This window comes from Melanerpes formicivorus, unplaced genomic scaffold, assembly GCF_026170545.1.
Source record: "Melanerpes formicivorus ecotype bairdi unplaced genomic scaffold, bMelFor1.0.p_v2 SCAF_13, whole genome shotgun sequence".
NCBI lineage: Eukaryota > Metazoa > Chordata > Aves > Piciformes > Picidae > Melanerpes > Melanerpes formicivorus.
Window position 1 is genome coordinate 5584465 of NW_027142365.1, and position 25256 is coordinate 5609720.

The following is a 25256-nucleotide window of genomic DNA, read 5'->3' on the forward strand; positions in this document are numbered from 1 at the left end:
CAGCAAAATTTCCTTCTAAACTGAAGTTCAGTTAATCAGTTTGCAGGAAGAGGATGCCCCCACCCCCAAAAGACCTCAAAGCTATGACATATAACTAACAATATACCACACCTTTTGGTGTTCAAACTCACCTACACAGTTGGACAATGCAAAACTTTCACTAACAGCTGCTTATGGTGCCTGTTAAGGGCATGACTTGAATATTCAGTACAGAATGGGTGCAGGTATCACACTCTGAAAACACTTCTGCCTGCATAAAGGAAGTGAGTATTTACAGTCACTGAAATTACGCCCTTGTGTTTTTATACCTGAACAAAGTGCGTCCTCCAGCCTCACCAAAAATAACTGGTGTATGTGGTGGCACTTGGAAATATCCATTCCCCTTCTGGACTCTGTTCTCCTGCTCACCATTCACTGGTGGAAAAAAACAAGAAGAAAACAATGAGACTGCACTGGGCCTTGAAACTGGGCACATACAGTATCACAGTATCACCAAGGTTGGAAGAGACCTCAAGGATCATCGAGTCCAACCTGTCACCACAGACCTCATGACTAGACCATGGCACCAAGTGCCACGTCCATCCACCTACAGCTAATGTATTTCCTGTTAATAAAATCATAAGATTCATAACCCCCCTGATTTCCAAGACATACCAAGTGTATAAAAAGGAACACCATGGGACTAACTACAATCAATACAGGTTTTTGGAAGGCCAATTTTAAAAGCCTTTGAGAAAAAGGAAAGAGAGCTCATCTGTCAAAACCTCACTACCAGTTTTCTCCAGTTTCTTGTTACTTTGAAAACAGGAAACTGAAGACTGATTATGCAGTGAATAGTCTAAATATCCCACTAATCCACAACACTCCACAGACATAAGTAATGCACCATGAGTGTCAGAACAATACACAAGCCTGAGATGTATACATTTCTTAATGTATTGTCTGGCTCTCATGCTGCTGACTGCCAATACACAGAAGTAAGAGAATCAGCAACTCTATCCAGGAAAATCTTCCAAGTGCTGCAACCCTCCATGGAATCACTTTTGAAAGAAGAAATTAACTAACTCTTGGCACGGCCTTTGTCACAAAATAGCATGGCATTGCTGAACTTACAGCTTGCTTAATTAGATTGATCTGCAGAAAGACATTTCTTCATTGTCATAGACAAGACTCTCATCTGGGCTGAATTAATTTCAAAGTAATCCACAAACTTAGGAGTTACACAGTCTCTTTTCTTTGACCAAATGTTATCCATAGCTGTGCTTTTTATCTCATGCCTGATTAGACTTAGCATTATTACCTGGAAACACCACTCTAAGCTGCTTTTATATAGACCTACCCCACTGAACACTCTGTTTTCCAATAAATCTGTCTTTTATTTTATGCTGTTCATAATACCTAGAAACAAACTGGAATGATAGCAAGAGCATAGTGGCAAATGTTGAATAACTGAACTACAGCTCTCAGCTGTCATGATCTGGGCTGTTTCTTTTCCAAGTCAAGCCTTAGTTTTGCCAGTAATTGTTGTTCATTAAGGCATCATGTTTCTGTCACTTCAAAATCATCTATTTATCTCTTTTATTTTTACAGACTGATGTTTTTAAGCTTTTTGCTGATACTTTCAGAAGAAAGCTACTCAGCAGACTTTGGTGTAAGGTAAGTTTAAAAGCATTTTAAAGAGCAGTTTACAATAAATACAATGATAGGTGAAAGACAGAGAGACAAGTTGCATCTATTAACAAAAAGAAATAACATAAACAGACAGAATGTAAGAAAAAGTCCTAAAAGAGGAAAAGACTTAAATACTAACCATGATTTATTTCATTTTCTTCTTCATCCATTGGATTGATATGTGTCCTAGGCCAATATTCCAGAAGTGCTTGTAGCAGAAGACCTCCAAGGTTTACTGTCAAGACACAGTGAGGTAGAACTTCAGTTACACAAAAACTTCTGGCATCACAATATTCTGCATTTCACTCCCAGATGGACACTGTCCCAAAAGCCTGAGAACCTCTGTTCCCCAGATGAACTATTTATGGGCACCCTCTCAGAGCTGTATGTTGCTAACTTTCAGAAAAAGCTGATTTTAGAATCACTACTGTTGGATCACTCACTTGCAATCACATTCTCAGGATTAGGCAACAGTTCCAAGTTTAGGAATACAACTCCTTGTTTGGTTTGTTAATATGTAAGAATATTACTTTGGTTTACACCCAAGTTAAATAGAGAACTTGAATAGGACTGAAATGTTCCAGAAAACTACCCAAACATCCTTATTGCAGGATGCTCTGCAGAGTTCAGTCTCAAGAAAATAAGCCTTAAAATTCAACCAGCTATTGATGTACATGCACTGGAATACTTTGAAACATACACACTGGGATTTCACAGAATCACCAAGGTTGGAAGAGACCTCAAAGATCATCAAGTCCAACCTGGCACCACAGACCTCATGACTAAACCATGGCACCAAGGTTGGAAGAGACCTCAAAGATCATCAAGTCCAACCTGGCACCACAGACCTCATGATCGAACCATGGCACCAAGGGCCACGTCCAATCCCCTCTTGAACACCTCCAGGGAAGGCGACTCCACCACCTCCCTGGGCAGCACATTCCAATGGCTATTCCAATGGCTAACAACTCTCTCTGGGAAGAACTTTCTCCTCACCTCCAGCCTAAACTTCCCCTGGCACAGCTTGATACTGTGTCCTCTTGTTCTGGTTTACTTCTGTGTCTCAATAAAACACTAATATTAGTTAAACTTACATTTTGGGTCAGAACCATCTGGACTGCTAAATCCAGCATCCTTTGCTGACACCCAGGCTGCAAAGCAGTCACTTTCATCCAAAGTAATTGTCAACATCTGTTGGATAAAGAGCACCAGGGAAGAGGAATGCAATAGTTGTTTTGTATTAAACTGAGTCTATACATTCATTTTGTTCATACTTAGCTGGGAAGACAATGCAAGGACTTTCCAAATATATGATAGAACACTTTGTTTTACCAAACTCTACTAATTAATAGTTGGTGCTGGTAGATTTAAACTCAACATAACAGAGAAAAAATAATAAGAAAAACACCAAACAATTGTGACTGAGATTATTAGCAACTGATGTAAGATCTGATATTCTGCTTCAAAATAAATCTCACCCATCAGATAAATGATGATGTTGTAGCACACTAAAACCTTTGTGACTAAACAATACATGAAAAGACAGGAAATCTGATAATTAAGACAATAGATGAAGGAGTTGTATCTCACCCCAGTTTTCAAATCCACTGAGAACCAGTTTGGCACATACACCATTTTAAACCTCTTCTTAATTTCTTCTTCAAAATCTACTTTCCCCAGGTCTTCCACTTTACATGCCTGGACACCAAAAGAAGTAAGTTATTAAATTCTGAGTATTAAGTCATACTAAAACCTCAACTCTTTTACTTCACTTTCACACACACTTGGAATGATTTCTCCACGAGTACTGCAATCCAGAAATGCAAAAGTCAAAGGCTGAATTTTTTTCTCAGAAACATGGAACAGCAGTTTATGGGGCAAGTAATTTATGTATCACTTATTTCTGAGGTACTGGCATCAAGCTGGTGGAGAGGTATGGAAGTATTATTTCATACTAACAAAACCCAATTTTCACTACCACTGAGTAAATAACTGTTTTCTAGCATCCTGTGTCCTCCTTCTCCCCCCTAGTGTCAGTATTTCAGTACAATTTGAGGTAAATGAAGACACCAATACATCATTGAAGTTAGGTGAAACAAGAGGTCAGCCTCATGACAGGGCAAAGATGCAGAACAGCTCAGAAATGCTCCCTCCCCTTTCAAAAAGCAATCTTTGCAGTACATTTTGAGACAGAAAGCTAACTTATTTTCTACTGCAGGCATTTCACAGACTGAAAAAAAAACACAAATGCATTAAAAAGTGCAAAACAATTAATCATCCCACAGCAGATGCTTGATCCAAAATGTCATACTTACCTTCAAGACATCCCAGTATGCCACGTTATTATTTGTGTCTTTGGTTAATATGTGTCTCTTGTCATTAAGAATGTGGCACTGAATGATACTAGCACCCCCTGGTAAACAAACAAGAATGAAGGTGATGATTTTTTTTTCTTCTAATACTACATTAAGCTCTAGATTGTTCTCTTGTTTCACTACTTTATGCAAGAGTGTTTAAACACTACTCTAACACTAGGCAGATGACAAGCACATTGTTTCAGTGGAAATCACATTATCAAGTTGAGCTAGTCTTAAAGATCCACCATTATCTGAAAATAGAATAGAATAGAATAGAATAGAATAGAATAGAATAGAATAGAATAGAATAGACCAGACCAGACCAGAAGAAGATCATCGTGTCCAACCTATCATCCAACACCACCCAATCAACTAAACCATGCAACCAAGCACCCTATCAAGTCTCCTCCTAAACACCTCCAGTGATGGTGACTCCACCACCTCCCCAGGCAGCCCATTCCATTGGGCAATCACTCTCCCTGTGTAAAACTTCCTCCTGACCTCCAGCCTGACCCTCCCCTGGTGCAGCCTGAGACTGTGTCCTCTTGTTCTGGCGCTGGTTGCCTGGGAGAAGAGACCAACCTCTGCCTGTCTACAACCCCCCTTCAGGTAGGCTTCAGGTCACCCCTGAGCCTCCTCTTCTCCAGGCTAAGCAACCCCAGCTCCCTCACAGATTTTCTAAGGAAAACAACTGGATTCTGATTTTCTGGATAACAACTCTTTACCTTTTATAACTTGGTCAGGCTGTGTACACAGGGGTGGTATAGGGTTGGTACAATCATTATCATAATCTCCAGATGCTCTAAAGTTATGAATTCCCTTCAAAGTCTAAAGAAAGAAACAAAATGACTCATTCATGATACATCTAAAACACTTGGCTTTTATCTGTGAGTAACAACTGCCAGTTCATGCTGCTCCTTAGGTGTGAACAGTCCAGTTCTGATTGAGATTATTTCTAAAGGCAGCACAAACAGGCAAAGAAAGCACTTCAAAGCTTCAATGTTTTTTGATCAATTTCAATATTAGTATTTTATGAGTATTTTTTTTCAAAGAAAGCTTACAGGTATACATTTCAATCACACACTCCTTATACACCTACATGCTCCTAAGCAAGGCACAGTCCCATTGCATGCAACAGTTCAACACTTTCCAAACCAAGACTGCAAATTCCATGACTACTTAATTGAATTCAGAGTGTAAAATGTATCACTTACCCATTTATTCACAGAGGATTTAGTTGTTGCAACCCAAATTGCTGGAGGAGGATCAGCTGATCTATCAAGTTCCATCTAAACAACGAAACCACAGACACTTTCAGGCATGCTTGAACTTAATTTTCCATCATTCAATTAATATTTGCTCTGTGTAGACCTGCTTTCACACTTGGATCTACCTCAGACACAGCACAATTTTCAGTTGGGTAAAGAAACACAAAGTTTGAATACAAATACAACTAAGCTGCAATTTTTGAAACTCCAAGAGAAACTGTTTCAAATACTCAAATAAATTGTGGACATGGGCAGCAGATGTAATGTGTCTGAATAGCCAGTATTTAAAGTTGCTGTTTAGCAAGATGCAATTTTCCCTAATGGACAGTTTGATAAGTTCAACATTTGCTCAATTACTTTGCATTTAGATACTTCACACAGTTAAAGACAGAACATAAGAAGTTCTGTGCTAATTAAAAGAGAAGAACTTTATACACTTGGCTCTGCTGTTGTATTTCCTAGACAGTAACAAATCACTGCTGCTATTGGAGACCCCTTCTGATCTTTGTTCAGCTGACAGTAGCTTTTTTCCCATTTTGAACTGAAATTGCTCAGATTCTACACGTTGAATGCTACATTAATATACCCAGAATTTTATCTGAGAATGCCAAGGAAGGAAAGCCAGATTTGCTTACACACTGGTATACATTTCAATCACACACTCCTTATACACCTACATGTTCCTAAGCCATGTCATTTAAGGACATTGAGATACCTGAACGTGTCCAGAGAAGGGCAACGAGGCTGGGGAGAGGTCTCGAGCACAAGCCCTATGAGGAGAGGCTGAGGGAGCTGAGGTTGGTTAGCCTGGAGAAGAGGAGGCTCAGGGGAGACCTTATTGCTCTTTTACAGCTTCCTGAAAGGAGGCTGTAGACAGGTGGGGGTTGGTCTCTTCTCTTGGGCAAGCAGCACCAGAACAAGAGGACACAGTCTCAAGCTGTGCCAGGGGAGGTTTAGGCTGGAGGTTAAGAAGAAATTCTACACAGGGAGAGTGATTGCCCATTGGAAGGGGCTGCCTAGGGAGGTGGTGGAGTCACCATCATTGGAGGTGTTTAGGAGGAGACTTGACAGGGTGCTTGGTTGCATGGTTTAGTTGATTAGGTGGTGTTGGATAATAGGTTGGATGTGATGATCTCAAAGGTCTTTTCCAACCTGGTTTGGTCTATTCTATTCTATGCTATGCTATTCTGTTCTATGCTATGCTATGCTATGCTATGCCATGCCATGCCATGCCATGCTAAAGTCTCCATCCATGGAGACAGACAAAAGCCATCTGGACATGGCCCCAGGCAATCAGCTTTCAGTGCCTTGCCTGAGCAGGGGGTGTGGACCAGACGACTTCCAGAGTCACTTCCAACCTCAACCATTGTGTGACTGCCTGAATTAAACTGGATTTACCTTAAGGACTGGGGCCTTTTCTTCACAGATAAGCACACGGATATCAGGATTCCGTAAATCTGTACAATAAATCTTCCTGTCTCTTCCCCCTGAATAAACGTGAGTGAAGGCTTCATTGACCTGCAGAGCCCAGACACCTTCATCGTGGACACGGTACGTGGCTATGCACCTCTGCTGCCCAAGGGACCACAGGCGGATGGTCCCATCAGAGCTGCCTGAAAGACACTGAGCAACAACCATCATACTTAAAGCAGGTACTTAAGGCTTTGAAAACATGTTTGGGTTTTTTCCCATAAAGAGCTTTCACAGTTCTTATGGTTCTATTTTGTTTTCCATTAAGACTGGCAGTCAACAATTCTTATCACAATTTTCAGCCATTTTGAAGTAAACCACCCCCTCCGTAACTAGGTGGACCTGTAACAAACCAGAGTCTTCACCCAGCACTCTCCCTCCTTCAAAGACTGAATATCTGTAAGATACTTGGTTCAGCTGCCTTGTGTAATCTATGGCATAAAATAACTATACTGAAATAGATTAACTAGAAATGGGTAGGTTCAGATTGTATGTCAAGAAGAAGTTCTTGACCAGGAGGGTGGTGAGACACTGGAACAGGTTGCCCAGGGAGGTGGTGGAAGCCTCATCCCTGGAGGTTTTTGAGGCCGGGTTGGACATGGCTCTGAGCAACCTGGTCTAGTGTGAGGCATCCCTGCCCAAGGCAGGGAAGTTGGAACTGGCTGATCCTTGAGGCCCCTTCCAACCCTAACAATTCTATGATTCTATGATTAATGACATTCTGTAAAGAGCCTTTGTCTCAGGTTACAGCACATACCTGGGTGCCATCTCTGTTCAACAACAAAGCTTTCACATTGTCCGTGTGCCCTTTGAGTTTCATTAGTTTTGCACAAGTTCTTGGATCCCACACTCTTAGAACCTATGCAAACAGACATTGGATAACTGGCATTAACATCGTTCTTCCCAGCAATGCATTTTCTCTACAGAGAATGAAGTTCTTTCTGAATAGACCGACACTACTTCCAAACACACAGACATCCATCACCAGAATGATACTTTATGAGAACAAGACAGACATAACTAGATCTCAGGCACTTCTAATAATCAAATGTGATTTTCTCCTCAAGATTTTCATTTCATTTGCCCTGGCTTTTTCTGTCTTCTTATGAAATTAAAGAATGGAAGTGACTGGAATGCTCTCAGATGCTTCACTGATGGATCTGTATCCCATTTTCATTTTCAAATTGACCTAGAAATCAAATTCTCCCAGGGTCAGATCAGGTAAAAAAAACAAACCAACAAAAAAACCCCAACAAAAACCCCACAAAATCAAACAGGAGAAAGAAACAAAGAAACAAACCACCACAAACCCAACAAAAAACACTCAAAACCCCCACAAAACACCACCCCAGGAGCTCTACCAAACAAACAGAAACCCCCACAAAATAAATAATAACAAAAAACTTGCAGGAGACTTCAGGGTATTTCCCTTTCCTTTACAACAAAGAGCATGGGCTGTCTCCTGGGAACACTTGAACTTCATCAGCTCACTTCATTTCCTAACTCCTGCAGGGATCTTATAAATTCCTAGCAGCACTTCTTCCTTGCCCAAGGCAACTGCTTCAGTTTTTATAACCATTTGAATAATGTGCCCCCAAAATCAGAGCTCTTGTGGTGAAATGTAATCATCTCTGATAGTGAGAAGGTTACACAAGATGCTCTGATTGTCTCTTCTGTGAATTAACACTACATGGATATCTAAACAACTTCAGACTGAGGGAGGTATTTGTATCCTAACACTTACACAATCCCCTGAAATGTCTACCCTCACTATTAAAAACACAAAAGCTACTGCAGACATGACATTGAAATGTCTCTACACTGAACTGTGAAGTGGAATGAGCCTTACCAGATTTCTGCTTACCTTTTCAGTGGACCCTGATACAATTACTGTTCCCATCTGATTCATTGCAAGGCTGTAGATAGAGTCTTTGTTCCCACTCAGGGAAGAAGCTATTTCAAAATAAAATTTACATTTTCAACTTTAATACTGTAAATTGAAAAACACATGTGTTCATTCAAAAATGCTCTTTTAGGCTATTTTAGTGCCCTTTGGCTCAGGAAAACAGTGCCACTCCATTCCATATATATAGTTGCTTCAAAAAAAAATCAAATACTGTAGACAGCACAGAGCTAGGGTAATACACATCCCAATTCTTAGCCTACTGCTACATAAAACCAAAGTAACACCTCAGAGTTATGGTCATTACAATCCTGGTGTCCTTTTGACACCACAATTCAGTGGCAGGACCATCAACATACTCCTGCTCTTCACAATTACTTTATCAGAGAATGATACTTCTGTGTGGCCTTGTAATTCACAGCATTTAGGTTTAAGTGCAGAGATTTTTTCTTCCAAGCCAAGTAGCAGTGAAATTCCACATGATACATTAAAGGCTCCTCTCCTAGTTCAGCAGAGATGCATTACTGAAGTTACACTGCAGTGCTAAAATGTGCTACTTGAACACAGCTGCTATCTCTGTGTTTGTGAAAACCATATGGCAACTCCTTCCCCTCACAGCTAGCATCAGAGCTGTGGAATTCAGTACCACCTAATCCACTTTTAGACAAGCTAAAGTATCAATCCTTCAACCTGGAAAAGCACACACATAGCAAATGAAAATCATCTATTCAGAGAGCACCACTGAAGTATTTCACCAAGCCTCAAACCCATACAATCAGTATGCCAGAGAGGCTGAAAATAGCAGCACCTCTTGCCAGCAAAGATGTGAAGCTCTGTATAATGATTTATGGATATTATGGAAATTAGTTTCTAACACAGTATTTCATAACCTAAATAATGTAATAAACATTTCATCACAGCAAAAGAATTATGCAGCTTTATTTAAGGGTCCTCTTAACCACTAGCTATGGCTATCCAAAGGTAAACTTTCAAATTAAACCTATTATTTGTAGCCAAAGGTAAACTTTCAAATTAAATCTATTATTTGTAGCCGAAATAAAGTGATAGGCTTCCACTGTCCCCAGACAATAGTTGAAGGCAAAAAAGCTGAACTGGAAACTCTTGAAGGTTTGCACACTGTTCAACATCCATAATGATTTATGAAAGGATAATGTACAGAGCTATCACAAGGAATGGAAGAGAGAATCTTAAGTGTACAGGAGCAAAACTCATGCCAGAAGCAAAGCTCTTCTGGAAGGGACTACCTTTCAAAAGCCAAATCTCTCCACTTAATTTAAATTGTGGCTATTGTTGATTGAGCCTCTTTAAAAATTGGCTTCCTTTTAAAGCCTGGCTTGTGACAGTGCTTCCCCTGTAATCAGATAGGAAATTAATGCACAAGAGCAATCTTATTTGCACTCTGAAAAAAAAAATCAATTGTTTGAAAGGACTGAGGAAAACTAGCATACACCTGAGACTCTGATACTGTTTAAATAAGGATCAAACATGAAGTATTAAATGAAAGACACCAGTCACCTGAAACACTGTTTTTCCAACCTGCCTACAAGCAGCAAAATAAAGTGTGGCCAAAATGGACCTCATTCTGAAAAACATATTGCTTAAATAGCCAATACAAAGCAGGATGTTGATGGAGCAGTCAAATCTAATTGAACTTGAAGATTGGTGTCACACTTCCCAGAAGAGAAACTGAACTGGCTCTATCCTGACAATTCTAAGCAAGCCATGCAGGAATTGTTCTATGGGAAAGTATCCCATGATTTACTATAATGTTCTTATTGGGATAGATAAGCAGGCCAGACCACTTCTCAAAAGATGCTGATAGCATTAAGGATTATGTCTGATAATCTGTGGACAGTTACCCCTTGCATTCTAATATCTAAGCAGTGAGTTAGATCTCACCAGTGTGCTATTGCTTACATCTTAGTACTTCACACTTTTTTAAATTGAAATTTATCTAGTAACTTACTTCTTCTGACAGGTAAGAGTTGATAAATGCATCCAATTCTGCTTTTAGAAGCTGTGCTGCACCTTTTGCAGCATCTGTATAAGCAAAACAACCCTCAAAACCCAGCAAAAATGCCCTGACAAATACCCTGAGGGAAAATTTCTAGAAGAGGTTTAGTTGAGGCGCAAAAAGCTTCTGAAACCCAAGTTCTAGCAAGTTTCAGAGAATACCAGCACACTGTATTTCAGGAGTAAATGTCCAAAGAGACTCTAGCCTAGGCTGTTCTCTACTCTAAATGCTGTGACTGTTGGCTGCTCCAGATTTTCAGCTATTATATAACACAACAAACGCACCGAGTACATGCTAACATCACCGTACAATTTCCTGCACATCTTTTGTGTGCAGTCAGAAACAAGTATCTGAAGTTTTAAATTGATCTCACAGAAGATGCAACTCAATCAAATCCATTGCATTGCCTTCCCTCCCTAGGTACCTACTTGTTACGGTGTTATTTGAGGCAGTCAGTGCTGTTAAAGTATTTACATCCCAGAGGAATATCTGTCTGTCCAGCCCGGCAGATGCTACCAGTTCCTTATCTTTTGCGTACGCCAAGGCTTTGACATAATCCTACAATAAAGCAAATTTAACAACCTGGATCAACAATGTTATCTATGTGAAATCCACACCTTAACATTGAAAAGACTGTCAGTGATAAGATACAGGATTTACTGATAATGTTCTTCACCTTATGCGTCCTTAGTGTTGACATGCAAAACCCCTTATGCGCGTTCCACACCTTCACAGTTGTATCTGAAGAAGCAGATATCACTACATTGGAAAGAATAAAGAGGGAACTTTAGTGGCATATGTGTGACTTGAAAGCATTTTGCACTACACTGATTTTCTTTCCACAAAGATCAAAATACTCATTTAATTGCACATTTACACTTTCACAGTATCACAGCATCACTAAGGTTGGAAGAGACCTCGAGGATCATCGAGTCCAACCTGTCATCACAGACCTCATGACTACACCATGGCATCAAGTGCCACATCCAGTCTCCTCTTGAACACCTCTGGGGATGGTGACTCCACCACCTCTCTGGGCAGCACATTCCAATGACTAATGACTCTCTTGGTGAAGAACTTTCTCCTCACCTCCAGCCTAAACTTCCCCTGGTGCAGCTTGAGACTGTGTCCCCTTGCTCTGGTGCTGGTTGCCTGGGAGAAGAGACCAACCCCTTCCTGGCTACAACCACCTTTCAGGTAGTTGTAGAGGGCAATGAGGTCACCCCTGAACCTCCTCTTCTCCAGGCTAAACAATCTCAGCTCCCTCAGCCTCTCCTCATAGGGCTTGTGTCAAGGCCTCTCCCCAGCCTTGTTGCCCTTCTCTGGACACCTTCAAGTGTCTAAATGTCCTGATATCGAATTTGCAATGTGCATCACAACTGAATTGTACATGCTAGGAGCAGATGGAAAAGAACTAAAGCAGCAGCTAAAATATTTTTATGCACAATTTCTGAATGCTGTAGTTTAAGTACTTACATGTTTTGCCATTGCAGCAGAGCACAATGTCGTTTACCCAATCTGTGTGATGCTCCATAGATGCTATATAGGGGTCTTGCTGCAAATTAAGGGAAAAAAGGGTTTATAAGATCTCATGACAAATGAAAAAGACTGTGACTATCAGATCCTGTTGTGGTATTTTCCTCAGCCTTTCAATGGATCAAAAGTTGCCCAATGCAGTCTCACTTGAAGTCACTGCTCCAGAACCATACAGGTATGTAAGATACCACAGAGCGAGCAGTATCAGAATGATCTTCCTATCAGAATAATTGGCAGCTGTTAAGAAACAGAATCAGAAATACATCTGTAGGCAGCTTACTAGTTTCATAACTTGGAAAAGAAGTAGGTTTAGACATAGGAATCCTCTCACAACTCACCTTGTGCTGATTGACACTCCATATCCTTATAATAGAGTCTCGCCCTGCTGTGAAGAGTCTGTTTAATGCTGGATCCAGCTGAAGTGCATTTACCCCATTTCGGTTATACTTCTCCACTTCATCTCTAATCACATAGGAGACCTAAAACACATTTAAAAAACCCAATTGTAGCATGAAGATATTGACTTGGCCATAAAATATTGTTTCACCTTTGTGAGGTTCTTGGGTAGAAAATATTAGGAGCTTTACAAGCATTAAGTCTGTCAGTTTGAGAGTTACCCAAACCACCTCAGTCATTTTCCCCCTCCTGCTGAAAATGGGGAAGAACCATAGAGAAGAGATTAGCAGAGAGAACTGGAGCCCAAAGGATACTTTAATCATTACAACTCAAGCTTAGATGCAGAGAACTCTTAGTTCCAATTCCCTGCTCTGCACAAATATTCTGGGTGATCTTAGACAACACACAGAGTTTGTGTTACAAATCTTAGGTAGGTTTCACAGTTTCTGTAGCTGGGATGACAGTACTTCCAGACTCACAAGGGAGAGGATATGGTCTCTAAGGACTACAAAGCACTGAAAAGCCAGAGAAACAAGTTCTAGCTATGTATTTCAGTAACCACTATTATTCTGAAGCCAGTTTTAAAAACACCACCTACTTGCTAATACAATAAGAACAACCAACAAACATTTACTGCTTTTCCAGTCAAATTATTCCCCTAGTTTCTTTCCTTCTGCATCTGACAGCACCCTGCACAGAGATTATTTCATTGTTTTGTTCAGAAACACCAAAAAAGCTTTAAGGAGACATACTGAAAAGTCTACAACACAAGTTGCTGCAGTTTTTTTTTTCAGATCTACCCCATTCACATTGTGCTGCATCTCTCCTGACCACAGGGTTTTATGCATTACTCTGAGGAAAGCCCTCCCACTTAGAGAAAAGGAAGGGAGCTTGCCAGCTATGTCTCTTCCCAGATTCTGTAAAACACAATCAGGACAACAAAGGAAAATTTTAGGCTTGCTATAATCCAATCTGCTCACAGCAGGAATCATTTGGATACATAAGTACCAGTGTTTTGACAACATTTCCAAGCAGTAGTCTTGGGCTAGAAATCTGAAAGCAATTTTTCACTCCAATGACAGCATTCTAGCAGTATAAAGAGAATGTTTTCCAGAGCAGATCTCAGTTATGCAAAAAAACCTCAACCAATTAAACAAAATGTTCAGTGGTGCTTATCTTTTACAATGTCTCAGGTTTTATAGCAAAAGAACTGGCAAGTCCATTTGAAGAACTGGGGGATGGGGCAACACCTCAACAGAATTATTCCATCCCAGAGCAGAACAACAAGAGAGCTGATGCTTCTGGAAGGCACACCTCCAGTCTTATTCTCCATTTTATAACTACAGCTCTATAGACCAATCTTGAAGGATCAAAATTGAGAGCCTCCTGAATCCTTCTGCTTTAATATACTGCATTACTGTTCCACAAGTGCTTTACTACATTTATGATGTTATATTCCAATGCTCTTAAAGCACTTCTGCCTCACAGTCTTTGCCAGCCACTCCTAGTTCTTGTAGAGTCACTGCTCTTTCTCCCAATTTCAGACTGTGTCCCACTTTCCAACACTCTTGGTTTCTCTCATGCACTCCACTTGTCCAATTCCTGCTCAAGTCTCTACCTACACACAGCCTGAGATGTTACTGAGAGAAGACACCATGGCCCACACATAAGAGTGTTGTGTTAGAACACTCCAAATACTTTGTTTGGGGGTCTGTTGATGTTTTCTGTGATGCAGAGAGCAAGACATATATGTGCAGCTCCTCATCTGGGTTTGACTGTATCATGCCTGCATTGCTAAAAGACCCACAAATGCTACTTGAGTAAAACAATGCTACAATATCAAGGTTTAACATGATAGAAAACACAAGACAAAAGGATGACAATCAAATTCTCGCTGCTTTCAAACTCTGTAGATAAAGCCAGTGAAAACATTCAGCCAGAAATAGTAAGTGTGAGCAGGTACCACAAATTAAAGGAATTCAACTCCTAAAGATCAGTAGATCAAATTTGATGTTAGTTCCTAGGGAAAACAAACTCTTCCTGAAAGTGTCAGGTTTGAGGTTGGCAGGAGTCCCTCAGTTCTCCAAATTGCTAGAAGGATGTATTTTGACAAATTACATGAGATTCAGATTATAACTGGCAGATGAGGTTGCTAAACCCCTCTCTATTATATTTCAAAAGTCCTGGCAGTCTGGTGAAGTCCCCACAGACTGGAAAAGGGGAAACATTGCCCCCATCTTCAAAAAGGGCAAGAAGGAGGAACCAGGGAACTACAGGCCAGTCAGTCTCACCTCTGTGCCTGGAAAGATCATGGAACAGATCCTCCTGGAGTCACTACTCGCTCAAAAGAATAGTGAAGAGGTGATTGGGAACAGTCAGCATGGCTTTGCCAAGGGCAAATCCTGCCTGACCAACCTGGTGGCCTTCTATGAGCAGGTGACAAAATTAATAGATGAGGGGCGAGCAACTGATGTCGTTTACCTGGACCTGAGCAAAGCCTTCGACACTGTCCCGCACCACATCCTGGTGTCCAAACTGGTGACACATGGGTTTGATTGGTGGACCACTAGATGGATAAGGAACTGGCTTGATGGCCGCACCCAAAGAGTGGCTGTCAATGGCTCCATGTCCCAGTGGAGGCCAGTGACAAGTGGAGTCCCTCAGGGATCAGTCCTGGGACCTGTCTTATTCAACATCTTTGTGGGGGACATGGACAGTGGCATTGAGTGCACCCTCAGCAAGTTTGCTGATGACACCAAGCTGTGTGGTGCAGCAGACACGCTGGAGGGAAGGGAGGCCATCCAGAGGGACCTTGACAGGCTGGAGAGGTGGGCACAGGCCAACCTCATGAAGTTCAATAAGAGCAAGTGCAGGGTCCTGCATCTGGGTCGAGGCAATCCCAGGCACAAATACAGGCTGGGCAGTGACTGGCTGGAGGATAGCCCTGAGGAGAGAGACTTGGGGGTGCTGGTGGACAAAAAGCTCAACATGAGCTCTCAGAGTGCACTTGCAGCCCGCAAAGCCAATCAGATCCTGGGCTGCATCAGGAGAAGTGTGGCTAGCAGGTCGAGGGAGGTGATCCTCCCCCTCTACTCAGCTCTGGTGAGACCCCACCTGGAGTACTGTGTCCAGTTCTGGAGCCCCTATTACAAGAGGGATGTGGAGGTGCTGGAACGTGTCCAGAGAAGGGCCACGAGGATGATCAGAGGGCTGGAGCACCTCTCCTATGAGGACAGACTGAAGGAGTTGGGGCTGTACAGTCTGCAGAAGAGAAGGCTCCCAGGTGACCTAATTGTCGCCTTCCAGTATCTGAAGGGGGCCTACAGGAAGGCAGGGGAAGGACTTCTCAGGATATCAGGTAGTGATAGGACTAGGGGGAATGGAATGAAGCTGGAGGTGGGGAGATTCAGGCTGGATGTGAGGAGGAGGTTCTTCACCATGAGAGTAGTGAAACCCTGGAATGGGTTGTCCAGGGAGGTGGTCGAGGCCCCGTCCCTGGGGGTGTTTAAGAGCAGGCTGGATGAGGCTCTGTCCAGCCTGATCTAGTGTGGGGTGTCCCTGCCCACGGCAGGGGGGTTGGAACTAGATGATCCTTGTGGTCCCTTCCAACCCTGAATGAAACTATGAAACTATGAAACTAAGATTCAACATACCTAAGTGCAACCCCATGCAGTGCTACAGGCTGGGGTCAGAATGTCTGGAGAGCAGCCAGGCAGAAAGGGACCTGGGGGTACTGGTTGATAGTAGGCTGAACATGAGCCAGCAGGTGCCCAGGTGGCCATGAAGGACAATGGCATCCTGGCCTGGATCAGGAACAGTGTGGCCAGCAGGAGCAGGGAAGTCATTGTGCTCCTGTACTCAGCACTGGTTAGGCCACACCTTGAGTCCTGGTTCCAGTTCTGGGGCCCTCAATTTAAGAAGGATATTGGGACACTTGAACGTGTCCAGAGGAGGGCAATGAGGCTGGGGAGAGGTCTTGAGCACAAGCCCTATGAGGAGAGGCTGAGGGAGCTGGGGTTGTTTAGCCTGGAGAAGAGAAGGCTCAGAGGAGACCTTATTGCTGTCTACAACTACCTGAAGGAAGGTTGTAGCCAGGTGGGGGTTAGTCTCTTCTCTCAGGCAACCAGCACCACAACAAGAGGACATGGGTCTCAAGCTGTGTCAGGGGAGGTTCAGGCTGGATGTGAGGAAGAAATTCTTCACAGAAAGAGTGATTGGCCATTGGAATGTGCTGCCCATTGAGGTGGTGGAGTCACCATCACTGGCAGTGTTTAAAAAGAGACTGGATGAGGCACTTGGTGCCATGGTTTAGTTGATTAGATGGTGTTGGGGGCTAGGTTGGACTTGATGATCTTGAAGGTCTTTTCCAACCTGGTTCATTCTGTATCCTCAATTTTTTGGGTTTGCACACCTTCTGTCAGCCACCTCCCATATTCATTATAGTTTCAGGTATAATATACAGCTCTTTATTCCACTCATAAATAAAACTGTCAAAGTACGTTACCCACCCAAGCATTTTAAGGAGCTTTTAGCTCATCATAATGCTCCTTTTTTAGTTTGCAGGAGTTCAAGTAAAGAACAGCCATAAATAACTGCATCTAAAATGCAGAAAAAAGCAAACAGTGGCTTCCTCCAGTAAATAAGGTACATTTCATGTATGACTGATACTTTCACAGGACTGCGGAAATTGAGACTCACATTTCCATGTTCATCACAGAATTAAAGTTGTATCTTAATATGCAATGGATAAAACACTTTCATGTTAAAATGAAGTAAATATTGTTCTCAAATTAGAAACAAGCAGTGTAAAAAGCTCATCTGGATTAGATGTAGTCATTTTCTCTTCTTTCTACAATGGAATTTGCATTAACTTAAATTGCCATCTAGAAGGACCTTGAAACTGAGGCTGCTGGCTCAACTGGGTGCTGGTTTTCCATCATTAAAAGACATGACCAGGGAAGACTGACAACTGTTTCCCACTGCCACAGCTCTCTGTTGTATAGGATAGGTAAGGATCATTTGCTGCATGTCATGGCGAGAAATTGTGACAGCTGTTTTTCAAGGGTAGAGGTGACTTTGACCCAAACTAAAATGCGCTCCTTAAAATTCTTTTATTTCTAGTACTTAAAAGAGAAAGAAGAAAATGACTTTGGAGTCAGCAAGTTTATCTGACACCACATCAGCATTTCAAATGAGTACTCCTATTTGAACAGTTATTGAGCTTTTTGTGAAGAGAGTATTATTTGAAAATGAGGACTATGGCACAAAAATGAACCCTCCACTTCCCATTGTAAGCCTAAAGACATTCTAGTAACAGACAGCTGCTTACACAGAAAATACTTAATACATTTCTTCTCATTCAAAGCAAAAAGTGTTCAAGAGTCCATCCCTTGCAAACCAGTCATTCAGAATGAAATAAACATCTTGTGTACTCAAAAAAGTAGAACAAGACACACAGAATATGTGGACAAACTAAAAATAACCTCACTAGACATTTGCTGTACACCACATGGAACCCTTTAGACAAAGAGGTGTAACGCCAGAAGCATCCAGGCTTGTGTTCAAATACATTAATTATATATTAACACAGAGGGACAAATTAAGGGTTCCATAAAATCTGTTAAAAGGGTGTTGAAATGACTTTCTTAACACAGGGAACTTAAAGTGGATCAATAAAAGCAACAGCTTGAAAAACAGGTCAGTGCCAACTGCACGAGGTTCAACAAGTCAAAGAGCAAGGTCCTGCATCTGGGTCAGCCCAACGCCAGGCACAAATCCAGCTGAGTGCAGAGTGGGTTGAGAGAAGCTCTGAAGAAACACTTGGATGTATTGACTGATGAGAAGCTCACCATGAGTGGGCAGAGCACTCATGCAGCCCAGCAGGCAGGTCATATCCTGGGCTGGACCAAGAGGAGTGTGGCCAGAAGGTCAAGAGCGGCGATTCTGCCCCTTTGCTTTTGTGAGACCCCACCTCAAATACTGCATCCAGTTCTGGTGTCCCCATCATCAGAAGGACACAGAACACTTGGAGTCAGTCCAGAGGAGGGCCGCAAAGATGATTCAAGAGCTGGAACACCTCTGCTATGAAGACAGATTCAGGGAGCTGCAATTATTCAGCCTAGAGAAGACTCTGGAGAGACCTTATAGTTGCCTTCCAATACCTGAAGGCATCCTACAGGAAGGCTGTAGATCTATTTTTCATAAGGGTGTCCAGCAATAGGTCAAAGGGGAATGGTTTTAAGCTGAGGGACAGAAGGTTTAGACTAAATCTCAGAAAGAAGTTCTTCAGTATGAGGGTGACAATACTCTGGACCAGGTTGATCAGGGAAATTGTGGATGTTTCCCCCCTGGGAGTGTTTAAAGCCAGGCTGGATGAGGCCTTGAGCAGCCAAGTTTAGTTGAGAGGCATCCCTGCCCATAGCTTTGTGTGCTGAACTGTTGACAGTGACTTTATCTTTGGGGCTCTTAGATAGTCATTAAAATAATCAGTCCTGATCCTTTTAGGGTACTGAATCCCATCAATTCTTTACAATGAGGGTACACAGTACCACCTTGTAATGTTTGTGCACTGCTGCAGTGAAAGATCCTTTTTCATTATGAGAGTTTATAAAATCTACAGCAGTATAAAAGTAAAAGGCCTTGGTCATTATTAAAACATGTCATATCCCACAGATCTTACCCCTCCCAGCCCATCATGGCAATAAAATGACTGATCTCTATCACAGCCATTATTATCTTTGTGGTTTTGCAACTGACTCCAAATTGGAGCACTGAACAACACAGTAATGTGCTCTCAGCCTGCCCTCTTTGCAGTGGATGCCAGGTGGTGCTGAAGTCCTACCTTCCTGGTGACCTTTGCAGTCTTCTCCATGTGCAACGGAGCGATGCAGATGTGCATGCTGCAGGTCAGAGTTCAATCTTACCACAGCAATTTCTTCTCAGCCTAAAGCCTTGTGCTGCAGCCTTGCTTAGACCTGTTTGTGTACACACATACCTGTACAGCTACTGTATTTACCAACAGTTCTAATATTTTAATACTCAGTAACTCACCAAAAAAACTCACTTCCTTGTTTGTAAGAAGAGAAAAATTTCAGAGAGAAATGTTATTGTGAGCAATTAAAGAAAAAAAAGTTGTTTCTCAAAATCATTGGAAGGATTCCAGCAGGGGCAGCTGCTTTAAGCCACCTGCTGAAAAATGGTTTCATCTTGACAGATTTCACAGCAATGTATCTGAAAGCTACATCCAGAGGGACCTTGACAGGCTGGAGAGGTGGGCACAAGCCAACCTCATGAAGTTCAATAAGAGCAAGTGCAGGGTCCTGAAGCTGGGTGGAGGCAATCCCAGGCACAAATACAGGCTGGGCAGGGACTGGCTGGATGGCTGGAAAGCAGCCCTGAGGAGAGAGACTTGGGGGTGCTGGTGGACAAAAAGCTCAACAGGAGCTCTCAATGTGCACTTGCAGCCTGCAAAGCCAATCAGATCCTGGGCTGCATCAGGAGAAGTGTGGCCAGCAGGTCAAGGGAGGTGATCCTCCCCCTCTACTCAGCTCTGGGGAGACCCCACCTGGAGTACTGTGTCCAGTTCTGGAGCCCCTATTACAAGAGGGATATGGAGGTGCTGGAAGGTGTCCAGAGAAGGGCCACGAGGATGATCAGAGGGCTGGAGCACCTCTTCTATGAGGATAGACTGAAGGAGTTGGGGCTGTTCAGTCTGGAGAAGAGAAGGCTCTGAGGTGACCTAATTGTGGCCTTCCAGTATCTGAAGGGGGCCTGAAAGAAGGCTGGGGAAGGACTTCTCAGGATCTCAGGTAGTGATAGGACTAGGGGGAATGGAATGAAGCTGGAGGTGGGGAGATTCAGGCTGGAGGTGAGGAGGAAGTTCTTCCCCATGAGAGTGGTGAAACCCTGGAATGGGTTGTCCAGGGAGGTGGTTGAGGCCCCGTCCCTGGAGGTGTTTAAGCCCAGGCTGGATGAGGCTCTGGCCAGCCTGATCTAGTGTGGGGTGTCCCTGCCCATGGCAGGGGTGTTGGAACTAGATGATCCTTGTGGTCCCTTCCAACCCTGACTGATACTATGATGATACTATGATATGGACAACTGCTATTCATCACATAGCACTGTCTGGCATACCTCTGCATCCCCATTCCCTTCCCCAAACCAGACAACTTCACTACTGCAGCCTTCAGACATGCATAGCAAAGCTTAAGAAACACCAACAGACTGCCACTGGACATTTCAAATGCCTGCTTTACCTTGAAATGATTAAGCTGCTTATACTTTTATGCATGGAATTTATTTTGAGGCCTGGAGCATCTATTCTGATTCAACCCTTAGAAACATATGATTATATGCAGAACTACCCTAAACTGAGTATTTCAGGTGGTTCTGCTTATATGTAAAGCAGGTGGATCCAAGACAATAATAGCTCTACTTTCCATACACTTCAGCCAGCTCTCCTCCTGCCATGGAAGGAATCAAGTTCTTCCATGCCTGAGAGGTCATTTTTAAAGAAGCTTCTTCCCCATGCCACATAGGTTTGGGAGAAATTCCTCCTTCACACTCTGTCTAAAGCTTGAGGTAGCAGCACCCTAAACTCCCAGCCACTGGGAAGCCAAACAAATCATTAGTGGTTTTACCTTTCCATCAGCAGCTGATGGATACAATAGCCACTTAAAATGCCATTACATGAAGAAAATCCTTTCTGTAACCAATTAGGTGAAGTAATAAGAGCTTAAGAAAATGCCTACCTTCTACTCAAGGCTTTACACTGATGATATAAGCAAAGTTATTTGTTGTAGATCTAGACTTACAATGGACTTACTGGGTGAGACAGATCAGCATAGTGGAAAAAAGGCAATAATGAAAGTGGAGAAGACGACATCATAAACTAGCACAAATCTACCTGTAAATACAAGCTCAGGAGCTAAGTAATGCTTCAAAAAGGAATGCAGTAATGCTTCAAAAAGGAATGCAGCAGTAAAAAAGGAAACAATGAACTCTTTGACGCAGGTGGCTGTCAGGGAAGCACTACTTTATAAAGAGACAGAACTACATCAAAGCAATACCAAGTTATCATAAACCCCCCCTCCTTAGGAGAGCAACCTGCAAAAACTTGTTTATGGACCAGACAATGAAATCAAAGGGATAGAATAATTTGGATTCTTTTTCTTTTAAAGAATGTCAGAGGATTTTTTTTTTTTTAATTATTATTTTTTTTTAGGACAAGGGAATTCTTTGTACAGTATTGATTGCTTCCTTTAACCACAAGGCCATAAAAACACACCATTTCCTCTGTGTGATAAAACACAAAAGGTCTGTTCAAACCCAAACCCCACCTCTGTCTGGAAGGATTCTACTGCTATTTTGGTCTGGATCGATATTTCTTTGGATCACAGTGGAGAGAGATGAAACTTGCACTTGCCTCCAAAGGCAGGCAGCTTTGCACACTGATAAAGCCCTAAATCTTTTCCATAGTGAAAGCTATGGAAAGCTTACTTTCCATAGAAAGTAAGAATGTTTAAAATGCTGGTAGTGCCATGAACAAGAACAAAAAACAAACAAAAAAATAGGTGAGGACTGTAATGAAACCATCTTCATGACTTTTGCTGTTAAAAAAAGTATTGATTCCGATGCACATTTCAGTAATTCCAGTCGCTACCCAGACTCCAGTAGTGTACCCATAACTACATATAAGTTCACACCAGGAGGTCCGATCGCCTCTCAGGTGAGCTCAGAAAGTTTACACCCATCGGGCTGCCCAGGCTACAGTCATCCTTTAAGTAACGCTGACCGGAGATGGAAGGGGCAGATGGGAGGCGTGGTGCAGTTCTGTCCCCTCCGGACCCGGGAACCTGACCCCGATCGGCAGCAAGCAGCACGACTCTCTAGGCCGGCCAGGCCGCGGTGCCAAGGGCAGCCACTCGCCCCCTCCACGGACGTGCTCGGAGTTGGCAGAGGGGCACTGGGGGCGCGTGGGGTGTCTCCCCTTCAACTCAGGGTTGCCAGGAAAAGGAAGGAGGCGACTGCGTTGCCATAGAAACCCCCAACCGTTGCTCCCCCCGAGCTGAGAGCAACCGCTGCCGCAGCCCCTCAAGCCAGGGCGACAGCACTCCCGAGGGGAACCTTCCCCTGTCTGGTGCCCTTCCGCCCCGCCACCTGCCCCCCACCACCACCCCTGCCCGCTGATCCCACCCCCGCCGCCGCCCCTCTCGGGCCGCGCGATCCGCCTCGCCACTGCAAACTGTCCTCCTCTCCCAGGCCAGGCCGTGCCAGGATCAGGCTCTGCCAGGGCAGCGCCCCCCGACAGCCCCCACCGGGCCCTTCTTCGCCCTCACCTGCACTTTCCGCCGCCCCGCCGTGTTCTGCCGATGATGCGCCGCCATCTTGCATGTTGACACTCTGATGTCATTTCCGAGGAGGGACAGCCGGCCCGGAAGTCCCGCCCCCTCCGCACGGCGAGCCCGCGCAGCGCGGGAGCGGCGCCTGCTCGAGGCGTTGCCAGGGGGACGGGGCTGCGTCCCGGCTCTCCCTGCCTGGGGCGCACTGCACGAAGCAAAGAGCTGGGGGTCTTGTCTTTGTCTGTGCTACTGTTTATGGGTTCTCCTCTCTCCCCGTGGTGTCCCGGGGGCCGTGTCTTCACCCAGCAGGGCGAGCCGGCGGAGTAGGGTCGCTTACGCTCTGTGGAGGGGTCTCCTCAGAGCAGAGGAATTCAGACAAGGCTGGCGCTGGGTGCTCCAGCTCAAAGCCTGAGGCTGAGTGTGGTGGGCAGCGCTTTTGAAGTGCTGGTGGCTGTATACGTGCCCTTTGAGTACCCAGATCCACCTCTTCTTTTTAACGTTCTGTGGTGTTGGTCAAATGTTTAAAAGCAAGATCCTGCCTTTAAAGTGTGTGAGGCTGCCACAACTGAACGGATGAGCAAAAACTCATCTACCTTCCCCAGAGGACCAGGGAAGATTGTATTCTTCTCTAATAGTGTTACGTTGGCCTAATAAATAACAGTATTCCTGAAAATGATCCTGTGGTGGTATGAAATTCAATACTCTTTTCCAGAGATGCTCCCTGCCCCCCTCCCCCAATTCCCGAATATCTCCTTGACACTTAAAACTATTGATGCAAAAAGTGTACAGGACTAACTTCTTGGCAAACCTTTTTGTTGCACTTCATTTTGGTAGAACAGTAAAGATGCTAATAGTTATTAGTGGGGGAAAAAAAGTTACTGGAAGAGGAATAAAGAAATGTGCAAAGAGATAAAGGAGAAAGATTCAGGTATTCATGTTCATTGCTGGTTGCAGTGGTAAGCAGAAGACATAAATGACCATTTTTTTGCTAATGTAAGCTTTGATTATTTTGACACACATTTCCTAGCACTGCTGGATGCATGGTGTCCTCACCACAGTTACAAGAATGATTCTTAAATGGGGTCTGCCTTGACCAAAGTTCTTCCTTAACGGCATTATTTCTACTGTTTTATCTTGTTACAGCAGTGGGAAGCATATGATTTAAGGCATCTCCTAACAGAGATGTGAAATGTGCCTATCGTTAATAAATTTCCTTCTTCTTTTCTTTTTTTCTTTGCCAAAGACAAAAGTTAATGCCATCCAGAGGGACCTTGGCAGGCTGGAGAGGTGGGCACAAGCCAACCTCATGAAGTTCAACAAGAGCAAGTGCAGGGTCCTGCAGCTGGGTGGAGGCAATCCCAGGCACAAATACAGGCTGGGCAGTGACTGGCTGGAAAGCAGCCCTGAGGAGAGAGACTTGGGGGTGCTGGTGGACAAAAAGCTCAACATGAGCTCTCAATGTGCACTTGCAGCCCACAAAACCAATCAGATCCTGGGCTACATCAGGAGAAGTGTGGCCAGCAGGGCAAGGGAGGTGATCCTCCCCCTCTACTCAGCTCTGGGGAGACCCCACCTGGAGTACTGCATCCAGTTCTGGAGCCCCTATTACAAGAGGGATGTGGAGGTGCTGGAAGGTGTCCAGAGAAGGGCCACAAGGATGATCAGAGGGCTGGAGCACCTCTCCTATGAGGACAGACTGAAGGAGTTGGGGCTGTTCAGTCTGCAGAAGAGAAGGCTCTGAGGTGACCTTATTGTGGCCTTCCAGTATCTGAAGGGGGCCTACAGGAAGGCTGGGGAAGGACTTCTCAGGATCTCAGGTAGTGATAGGACTAGGGGGAATGGAATGAAGCTGGAGGTGGGGAGATTCAGGCTGGAGGTGAGGAGGAGGTTCTTCACCATGAGAGTGGTGAAGCCCTGGAATGAGTTGTCCAGGGAGGTGGTTTGGGCACCGTCTGTGGAGGTGTTTAAGCCCAAGCTGGATGAGGCTCTGGCCAGCCTGATCTAGTGTGGGGTGTCCCTGCCCATGGCAGGGGGGTTGGAACTAGATGATCCTTGTGGTCCCTTCCAACCCTGAATGATACTATGATACTATGATTTGGTTCAGTTTGGTTGTGCACTGGCTTCAGGCTAATGGCAGCTGTCAAAGTATTTCAGCTGCTCTCATGCATAAAGTATGTAATTTTATTGGATTTTGGGCTGGTGAAAAATGAGACAGGGTGAAATTTTCTCTGTAAGTAAATACTGAGCAAATTGCCTTACTACGTTTCAGTGTGCATTAGTCCA

The 25256-nt window shown here is 43.6% G+C and overlaps 1 protein-coding gene across 1 annotated transcript in view; it reads right to left on the reverse strand.

The window, feature by feature from the left end:
• The window catches only part of WDR48 (WD repeat domain 48), a 29466-nt gene extending 6428 nt beyond the window's left edge, over positions 1-23038 (reverse strand). The window contains exons 1-15 of the mRNA XM_068145939.1: positions 22971-23038; positions 12579-12719; positions 12181-12259; positions 11381-11463; positions 11133-11262; positions 8631-8719; positions 7524-7625; positions 6695-6919; positions 5243-5317; positions 4754-4856; positions 3987-4084; positions 3262-3369; positions 2766-2862; positions 1811-1906; positions 309-414 (exon numbers count right to left, since the gene is read on the reverse strand). Coding sequence (XP_068002040.1) covers positions 309-414; positions 1811-1906; positions 2766-2862; positions 3262-3369; positions 3987-4084; positions 4754-4856; positions 5243-5317; positions 6695-6919; positions 7524-7625; positions 8631-8719; positions 11133-11262; positions 11381-11463; positions 12181-12259; positions 12579-12719; positions 22971-23018 — 1580 coding nt within the window. The 5' untranslated portion in view covers positions 23019-23038. The remainder of the gene's footprint in view (positions 1-308; positions 415-1810; positions 1907-2765; positions 2863-3261; positions 3370-3986; positions 4085-4753; positions 4857-5242; positions 5318-6694; positions 6920-7523; positions 7626-8630; positions 8720-11132; positions 11263-11380; positions 11464-12180; positions 12260-12578; positions 12720-22970) is intronic.
• Positions 23039-25256: the final 2218 nt, after the last annotated feature.